Genomic DNA, 9,887 nt, shown 5'->3' on the forward strand with positions numbered 1-9,887 from the left:
TTGCAGTGGTAAGCTGTACCTCATATTTTGCCTGTCTTATGTAACTAAAAAAACAAACAGAATGACATTGTGGTGCAGTGCAGTTCAATCACTACTGTAAACTCCAACCGCAATCATCCATACGTTCATTTTCCATAGTAGATGGCCTAATTAATGTCACGGGGAAGATGCAGCCTCTCCCAGGTGACGTTAGGCAAGAGATGGGCGACTCCTAAGATTGTTTACTAGCCAATTGCATAAAGTTAAAAAAACAAAAAAAATAATAACAAATAATATGGCAACACAAAGACACAGGGAGTCATTCATTCTTCAGCACTTTCTGTACCCTCTTTGTGACATGAAGCAGTTCTAGATGAAAGAGGAAAGGAGCAAAGCGTCCTTTTCAGCAGTGGATCACGGACGTAATGGTGGATTGTGCATGTCTACTACAAGCTAAATGTTGAAAGCAAATATGCAGCTGTAGCGTCCATTGACGAAAAGAGATTGTCTCACATCTCCTGTCCCCCATAAATCAGCTTCAATTCCAAGCCACGACAGTTCCATATCCGAATAAATTATTATTATTATTTTATTATTATTATCATTGTGTGCTCAATCAACTAACTTTATTTTAAATATTTATTTGCCGGATAATAAAATAATTTACTATATTTTAACGCCTTAAACTAAAGACACGTGACTTTAGGAGGCGTGGTTACAATAAGCAGGAAGTAGCCGGTTGTGAGTTACACCTGCGTTTCAGGTCAGGTACAAGCCGAAACAACGTACTGATTTAACCCGGTACCAGAATCCAACTCCAGTACTGCTTTCAAATACATGTACTTCAAACTCTCCTCAAAACAGTAAATTGATTAAATTCATAAATGAGGAAGCTAACGTGCAAACAGGGGAGTTACTTCCGCTTATAACCGTCGATGTCACAAAAACGCAGTCAGGGCAAACGCACCTGAGGAGCAAAAATAATGTGTATTTTTTAAAATAAATATCAATTATACTTATGTGAGCGAAGCAACAAAAAAAACGACAACAACAGGTGCCCCCGTCAGGTGTAACGTCCTCACCTTCGTGTAGTACAACATCCAAAGCTCGTACAGCTTCTCCTTCGTTGCCATCGTCCCTCCAGACTTCTGGTTGCTCATTAACTCCCGTTTGTGTTTAATTAAAAACTCCAGGGAAAGACCAACATGGTCTACACTCTACAACGATCCCAGCGCTGTTTCAAGTTGTTTCCAACACACAGGGAGCAGGACGCGGCGCGCTTCTGCCGTCAACCATTCCTGCCACATTAGCCCTCAATTCATTAATCCGCGTCAAAGTGTTGCAGGCGGGCGGGTCGTTGTAAAAACTTCTCACGAGTTCTCCTCAAAACAGGCGGCGTGGAAGAAGGACGTGGTCACGGTGAGATTGACGTCGAACTAGGAAGAGAAATTGCGTGGAAATAATGCGTTGAGAGGAACACCCATGAGAAGCGAGCGCCTCCGCAGTCGCACAGTAGCTGCTTCCGAGTGTGCGTGTGTGTGTGTGTGTGCGTGCGTGAGTGCATGTGTGTGTGTGCGTGTGTAGGGGTGGGGGAGAGCAAGAGAGAGAGAGAGAGAGACAGAGAGAGGGAAAGAGGGAAAGAGAGACAGACAGACAGACAGACAGACAGACAGACAGACAGACAGACAGACAGACAGACAGACAGACAGACAGACAGACAGACAGAGAGAGAGAGAGAGAGAGACAACGACAAGGAGAGACTGAGAGACACAGAGAGAAAAAGAGATAGATCAATATTTTAGTTCGAAAAGCCCGAATAAGTGAATACAGTATTTATTTATTTATTGCACGTATTAGTATGTATAGCAGCGTAGCACTTTAAGGCAAACATTTGTGCATCCAAAAGATAGGCTGCCAAATGAAAAACAGAGAGTAGTAGTTTATTCAATACATTGTAAGATGAAAATTGTAAAGAGCAATACATTGGGGAGACTAAAGAAATTCTCACCAAAGACTTGATCAACATTGCACGGATAATACTAGTGGGCCTCAATCTGCAGTACATATGCACCGAAAAGCTAGCAACCGCTCATTTGACGACAATGAGATTAAAATCTTAGCGAAAGAAAATAGATGGTTCGAAAGGGGAGTAAAAGAAGCTATTTTCATAAAACAGCAAAAACCTTCACTAAATCGCCATGGTGGAATGAGGTTCAATTTGGATTGTTCCTACAACCAACTTATTAGGCAAAATAGGCGTAGTTATGCTGATGAGGTGATACCAGATCAAATGGGACACAGGACAATAGAAGTAATCAGTCAGGACAATAGAAGTAATCAGTGTAGGCGCACGGAGTAGTCCTCTGCTCCCCCCAACCTGAGAGCAGGGACCAATCATAGCAGAGTCTGGCACCGCCACGTCTGGACAGTAGGGATATACATACGGCCAAAACTACCAGCAAAGGATTTTAGTTCGCTGACAAAGCCTCTTGGATAAGAAGCGAAACGTCCGACACCTTCAAACAAGTACAGATGACGGCTGAAGAAATCTTCTCATCGACGTATTAGCATGGCCTTTAAAATATCGAATATTGCCAATATTATCCCTAGGCGTTCGCTTCTATTATTGACTTGATGTAAATTTAGCCAGTGGAGTTTCCCCATGACGTGTTTACATCAGTCTAGCAATAGTGGAGGCATATTTGTTGTTGTTTTAAATGCACACCATGTAAACATCAATAAGAAGTGACATAAATAGCTTGAAGCTTCTTTTTAAAAATAATTATTCTCTAATTCTATCCACTAAACTGTTGCAATTTATACACACACACGCACACGCACACACGCGCACACATACACACACACACACACACACACACACACACACACACACACACACACACACACACACACACATTAAGACGTCATGAGTCACTTCATACGTGGTGTACTACACAATGCAAATAGCATGACTCACATCAGAACTGTGTTAACTATGTTTGTTCCATATAGATTTCAACATAAAATTACGCAGACATCTGCGACGTCTTATACATCTTTATAATCACTGATGACCCTCTTTATTTCATCCGATAAATTAATAATAAACAATTTGTGAATGAAGCTTGCAGTTTGAACATTATATGCTGAGAATGTAGCATGTGGTTACTTAGTTGGCGTATAATTAAGGCAGGATGCAGCTGCTACATTGATAAATAGTTGAACAGATACCAAGGAAAACAACTAGATTTGGAAATAGATTAAATTGTTTGCCAACTTTCACTTTAACCAACCCCATCTTAATTTGAGTGATTACACAGTATTATGTGAATTATGAATTGGGAGGAGTGAAGACTGGATCAGGTGTAATTCCGTGATGATGGTTTACATTCCTGATGGTGGGAAAGCGCCTCTCTCCGTTTTACATGTGACTCATGTTTACATTATGGTATGCAAAGAGTTGAATCAATTAAAACACCAATAGGTCAGACTGTATTCATTCAGTCGCTTAAGCACCTCTTGTTCACCAAAGATACCACATCTAATCCGTTGTAATTTGGAATTCCATCATTTGGATCGATTTGTAGAACTTGCACCTGATCTTCTTCATTGAACGATAATAGTTCCGACAATAATTCATAAACATTTTTACGCCTGCTAGAATATTTTTGTACATGCAAATACACCACGGACTTATTGCTCGTAAAATATTTAAACTTTTTTTAAACTACCAGTTTACAAATGATTCATCAAGTGCAAAAAAAACGACTCCAGACATATGCAATCGATTTCTCTTCAGTTGATTACATACACCTAATGTAGGATTTGTAATGGAATCCAGAACGACAGAGAGGCGTGGAGCGGCTAAAGATGGAAAAAAATATTGGGTCTCTACAAGAACAAGCGCTGAAGCGAAAAGAGCGATTGAAAGCGTTGAGGGATAAACAACTCCACGTAAGTACAGAAATAAGTTGGGCAGACAAAAAGTAGAGTTAATGATAAAAAAACAGCTAATATCAAGTGAAATGTATGGGTCGCAATGTTAGCATGTAGCTTGCTTCGTGTATGACTGCAAGCAGCTCATAAACTTATTTCTGGACTTCTCTGTCACATTCCACGTACAGGAATAATATTTATAAAATGGTATTATGAAACAGGAGTATGAATTAGCGGCGATATTGTATTTTACGTCGTTTCGTAGAGACCGTGCATTTATGTCTAAATGTGACGTCACATACTCGCTTGTAGTCATCGGAAAGATTGTGCAAAATACGTACATTGTTTTAGAGCGGGTTAGTACGTAACTTTAAAGCGACCAAATATAACTGCACATCAAGTTTACCTCGATTGACACTTCTCAGTACTTTCAGAACTTTCACACTCTCATGGTCTCTCGTCTAAAAGGAACATTTGTACCAGAGACCGTGCGAGCGTGAATTGTCGTCTATATGTGCCCCTAGATTGGCTGGCTCGCTCAAGTCATCTAAAACTGGCTCCAGATAACCCGTATAAGCAAAAGGGCACTATCAGTCGATCGAACCTATGACCTCTACACTGTGAGGGCGAAACACTAGCCACTGCAGCACCGTGCCGTCCCTAATTAAATATTACATATATTTAATTAGAACTGTTATCAGAATCAGAATACCTTTATTCGTCCCGCAATGGGGAAATTTGCATACCCAAATATTTATATATATATTTATATATAACCCGTATTTGTTATTTGAGTTTTACAATCACCGTAGGTATAATTAAACACAACTAGTCAGGGGGCAAGTCGGCTACTAAATGTGCAGTAAGTATATTGGACACCAGCACACTTTCTTAATAGTTTAAAAATATTTTTTTAAACACAAGTTTGCTTTTTGGGTGTACTTGTACTTATTCGGAACATCTGTGTCCTCCTCAAGCCTGTTGTGACAAAGTTTTTTTCAGTGAAATGCCTTCATAGTACATGTGAGATGCCACGAAGGCGGTACAATATGGAAGTAAACTGACTTGCAAGCCAAGTTTGATGTTGACATTCCTGGCTTTCCTTTTGTACTCCCTTTCAAGAATGAGTCATGGCTATGAATTGTTGTAACATGTGGACAGGAAGCATCTTCAGGAAAATGCACATTGTGTGGTATTTGATATCCATCGTTACCATTTTTCTTTTGCCAGGATTTTTGCTAGCATGTGATTTGTGTACTTTGTTGCAACTTGCGAATGGGATCGACTCAAATCCTGCCGCCAACGTGGTTCAGTTTGTTAGCTTTATTGACTCTTCCTGTAGTAAAAAAAATTCTAGTCAATGAAAGAAGGTAATTGTGAAAAGTGTATGCATTAAGTAGCGTAATGTAGAAATTAATCATACCACTCAAATTGATATGGGAAATAAACAAACAACAAAATATTGGTAACCAATATTTGCACACTAAACATCAATGTAAACCATATTGTCATGTATCAAAATATGTTTCGTTATAGTCATGCAGGAGACTGTTGTTTTACTCCAACAGGGGCAAGAGCAGGGAGATGGTGAGCCAGAGCATAAAAAAGCCTCATTGGAAGAGGAAACGCCGGTGAAGAGACACAAGTGAGTTTGCCGCTTCAATTTGTCTGTGTCTGTGAAGATCTTTGACCTATTAGTTGTTTCTCGCACGGACGTGAAACCAATCTATAACGAATGCCACGACATTTATCTGCAACCTATCTTAACACCAATTATTGCCGACACATCCAAACACTGTTTACTCTGGCTACTGTCACAACCCCGTGTTATGAATTGCTCAAATATCCTGCGGCTTCGTGTCATTCGGTATGCGCAGGCAGCCATCTTTCCTGTCCTGCAAGACATTTTCCATTGTTTATATTTAATGACTGCTAGTTGACGACATCAAGGGAGTGCCTTTGCGTTTCCGCCGCTGCAACTGAACAAATGTCTCTTGAAGCCAAAGCAATTATTGCCTGATAACGAATGACAGTAATCAAGGCAGAAAATGACAAACATATCTCCAATTGTTTTTTAAGACACCAGTTTATAACTCAGTGTGTATTGTAGCACGTGTTTAAAAATACATGTGGGAGAAGAAATGTGCAAACACACGGACGGACGGGCAAGCCTTCAACAAGCAGATTATGACGACAAGAAACCGGCACTGTTGCTTTTTGTCTGGAATAAATATTTAGACTGTTCGAATTTGATGCAGATATGAATCCTCCCCTTTTGAAGTTTATTCTTAAAATATTTTCCCGACCTTGTAACTGGGTTGTTTATCTCGTTCACTGCCAGGCTATGTGCAAACATGTCCAGTGCCAGGGTTTTTGTCATTTTTACTCAAATTCACAGAATATTTAATTTTAGGATGACATAGCTATTCAATTCAGCGTAAGAAACCTTAGACTCTCTTCTTTCATCAGGGAAAATGAGTCAATTCCTAAGTTATGTGGGTCTGGAGTTATCTGAGCTTGAAGTGGGGGTGGTTGTCCAAAATACAATACAAAACGTACCTATTGATTTCTATAGCGCTTGAACAACTGAAGTTGGAACAAAGCGCTAACATGGACAAAAGGCAAATGCTGCCCCCTCGTGGAAGGGAGAAACATTGCCAGAAGTCCCTCCCCCAGTTCGTGACGTCACACCAAGACATCTTGCATTGCTGGAGAATCAAATCAATGGCTTCAGATTCGGAGAATATGCTTTCTTGTTACTATTCCAATTATGAATATGATTCAAATAGGTCTGAAGAGATATGGTTTCACCGACGTTGCCACTTCATCGCAGACTTTAAGATCATGATGTCTTCAATGAAGAGTGGTAGACATGAACAGCATCCTTTGCCGATAGCCATACAAGGCCCGCGTCTGTTGGCTGCAAAGTGGGGCAGTGTTGGGGGAATCTGGTGAGGGGCGGGGGTAGATGGTGATTAACGTGTCAGCTAGCTCCCCTTACTCGCTTGCTTACCAGCTCAAAGAACACTCTTCTAGCTGCACACATGGCCAGACGGCGGTCTACCTTCATCACCTTCCCGGACCCTGTGTGGTCGTCTCCGTGAGTCTGCCACGAATTCCTCTATGAAGAGGCACGATGAAAGTAATTAAAAAAACATCAAGGTCGACATTCCTCGGCCGGTTTGTTGTCTGTGCCCAGGAGCAGGTGCGATGTGTTAACAGTACGGGTTCACAGGGAGGGGACACAAAAAAAGGTGACTTTATCCCCAAGGTTCTCGTCAATCAACAGGCGGCCATAAAGGGATGCAGATGGTCTCCCTCGTTTATTTTATGTATTTTTTTATTTCGTCCTCTTCACTGAAAGCATACACTACCCCCTACTGGAACCTCGGTAGCTACACTTTGTTTCCTGCAGTCCAATTTTGGAAAGCTGTATTGGATTGGAGTGGATGTAATAATAATAATAATAATCATCATCACGGCAGCAAAGTTATGAAAGGAATGAAAGAAGTAGAAACACAACTCATCTCCATTTGTGCTCAATATTACTTGTAAGCGCTCGCTAGAATTGATTTCTCAATTCACTGTTGTCATCAGTCGTTGGGTGTGAGGTTGTTTCACATTTTGACTTCTGCTCAGGGAGCTGAAGCTGAGAAATTACACGCCAGAGGATGACGAGCTGAAGGAGAGGCAGGTGCCCAAAGCCAAACCAGTATCAGGTTGGTATAGAATTGTCATTATTCCAAATAACATATAGACTGGGATGATGAAAATGGAAAAAAAGGATGGGATATTCTTAATTCCACATGGTGTACTGTGTATATTCTGAGAATGAAGTGTACTCCCATCTGCAGTTGAGTAATAACTGTTCGGATTCGTTTGGATGCTGGACTGTAAACCATAAAATAAATCAATCTCGGAATGTTTAATACTATGTTGTAGTATGGCAATTATTCTTCTTTTCCTTTCGGATTTTCCCTTCCAGGGGTCGCCACAGCGAATCAATGTTGTAGTATTTCTCATAAACGTAATATATAGATATATTTTTTGGCACTAATCGTCCCCCACCTCAAAGACTTTAACAAAGATTACTTTCTCATATCAGCTGTAATCATAGTTTACAACTTAATTCACAATATTTTTTTTTTCCTTGCGTTGTTATGACTTCATTCTCTGAAAATCGTGTTTTTCTCTAATGTCTCTTAATTTTCCAACTTTCGTGGATGTGTACAATATAGACAATGGGTCCTTCCCAGTCTGTTGACACCATGTTGCTCACTTGAGCTATCTAGCTATCTAGCTGGCTATCTAGCTGGCTATCTGGCTAGCTACCTAGCTGGCTATCTATTTGCTATCTATTAGCTATCTAGGTGGCTAGCTATCTATTAGTTATCTATTAGCTAGCTATCTAACTTTGTATCTATTTGAGTTATTCCGGGTTGAGTGAACCGGTCCTGTGACTGTAAAGTGACGTTGATAGTTTTGAAAGGCGCTGAGAAATGTAATGTATTATTATTATTATTATTATTATTATTATTATTATTATTATTATTATGTGATAACGTATATAATTATCTTGGATGTCTGTGTAAGCTCTCAGTCGTACAGGAGGTGTCCATCGATGAAAAGGTTTCCTCAGCCGTCATCTGTACATCTTTGAAGGTGTCGGGCGTTTCGTTCCTCATCCGAAAAACTTCATCAGCGAACTAAAGTTGTGCTGGTAGCTCTGGCCCGATATGTATCCCTTATGTACAGAGGTGGCGGTGCCAGATCTGTGCTTTGATTGGGCCGTGCTCTAAGGTTGGAAGGAGCTTTGGACTACTCCCTGAAGCAAATCTGATTACTTCTTTAGTTCTGTCTGATGATGTTCTATGACTGGCCCTGATTGCCCCATTCACCCTGGTATCACCTCATCAGCATGACTGAGCCTACGTGGTAACGATCTAACAAAACCATTTCTTGAGGTTCAATTTGGATCGTGCTTACACCTGACGTCTTAGATCGTTGCCATTAGGGATACATTAGGGATATATACAAGGCCAGAGCTACCAGCACAACTTTAGTTCGCTGATGAAGCTTTTCGAGTGAAGTACAGATGACAGCTGAAGGAACCTTTTCATCTATTATATTGGATGTATGATATTTTTTGTTTTGTTTCCAGTGGAGGATAAAGTTGAGGACCAGTTAAAGGCAGCCAATCCAGAACCCATTATTGAAGAAGTGGTGTGTTTTCTTCTTTTTTTTCATTTCTAATTCCAAAACATGCAGTTTTTTAATTACTGTGTTGAATTTGATTTTCCTAGGATTTGGCTAACCTCGCCCCAAGGAAACCAGACTGGTGAGAAGACCTTTATTGTTTCTTTCACTTTGGTGTGAATTAATGGCCCTCTCTGACTGACATAGTGTGTGGTTTTGGGATCTAGGGATCTCAAGCGTGATGTGGCAAAGAAATTGGAGAAGCTTTCAAGGAGAACACAAAGGGCCATTGCTGAACTCATTCGTTCGTATTTGTATTTTTTTAACACCACTTTTTTAAAATGTCTTATGAAATATTTATATTGATCTGACTTTGGTGTCAAGGCGATCGTTTACGAGGCAGCGAGGAGGAGCTGGCCGGTGTGGTGGGAGCGGTACAAGCTGAACAGGAAGACTCAGACTGATTTGAAGATATGAGAAGAAAAGCCACACTGGAAACGTGAATAGCAGGGCAGGCATCCAACTATGGGAATATTTTATCGCAGGTGTGGGCTGGGAACTTTGTCCTGTCTTGCCTTGTCTTTATTTTTGTATCATACAAATCCAATTGTACAATCTGTAAATGTGGTTGAATTCTAAACAACCAGGCAAGACCTTTCATATTTTTCTGTCCTATGGTTATGTTTTAAATCAAAGTAAAGTCCAATTTATGTTTTTGAAATCCCTGTGTTTTATTGGGTTATCCAGGATACACACACTTTTGAAATCCTGCACAT

At 40.4% G+C, this 9,887-nt stretch overlaps 2 protein-coding genes across 3 annotated transcripts in view; one reads left to right on the plus strand and one right to left on the minus strand.

The window, feature by feature from the left end:
• nbeal2 (neurobeachin-like 2) overlaps positions 1-1,494 on the minus strand; it is a 63,638-nt gene extending 62,144 nt beyond the window's left edge. For both annotated transcript variants that reach the window (XM_088997713.1, XM_088997714.1), the window contains exon 1: positions 1,062-1,494. In XM_088997713.1, the coding sequence (XP_088853839.1) occupies positions 1,062-1,139 (78 nt within the window). In that variant the 5' untranslated portion in view covers positions 1,140-1,494. The remainder of the gene's footprint in view (positions 1-1,061) is intronic.
• A 2,305-nt stretch (positions 1,495-3,799) lies between these two features.
• Positions 3,800-9,832, plus strand: ccdc12 (coiled-coil domain containing 12). Its single transcript, XM_088999660.1, has 7 exons — positions 3,800-3,933; positions 5,484-5,560; positions 7,555-7,634; positions 9,077-9,138; positions 9,219-9,253; positions 9,339-9,415; positions 9,496-9,832. Exons 1-7 carry the CDS (start codon positions 3,850-3,852, stop codon positions 9,573-9,575), a joined length of 495 nt encoding a protein of 164 aa, XP_088855786.1. The 5' UTR covers positions 3,800-3,849; the 3' UTR covers positions 9,576-9,832.
• Positions 9,833-9,887: the final 55 nt, after the last annotated feature.

This window comes from Hippocampus bargibanti, linkage group LG06, assembly GCF_051943395.1.
Source record: "Hippocampus bargibanti isolate YZ-2025 linkage group LG06, ASM5194339v1, whole genome shotgun sequence".
Lineage (NCBI taxonomy): Eukaryota > Metazoa > Chordata > Actinopteri > Syngnathiformes > Syngnathidae > Hippocampus > Hippocampus bargibanti.

Coding starts and splice junctions, on each gene's coding strand:
- ccdc12 (XM_088999660.1), top strand. CDS start 3,850: ATGGAAAAAAATATTGGGTCTCTACAAGAACAAGCGCTGAAGCGAAAA. Junction 9,254..9,338: donor GCCCCAAGGAAACCAGACTG/GTGAGAAGACCT, acceptor TTTGGGATCTAG/GGATCTCAAGCGTGATGTGG. Junction 9,416..9,495: donor GGCCATTGCTGAACTCATTC/GTTCGTATTTGT, acceptor TTTGGTGTCAAG/GCGATCGTTTACGAGGCAGC.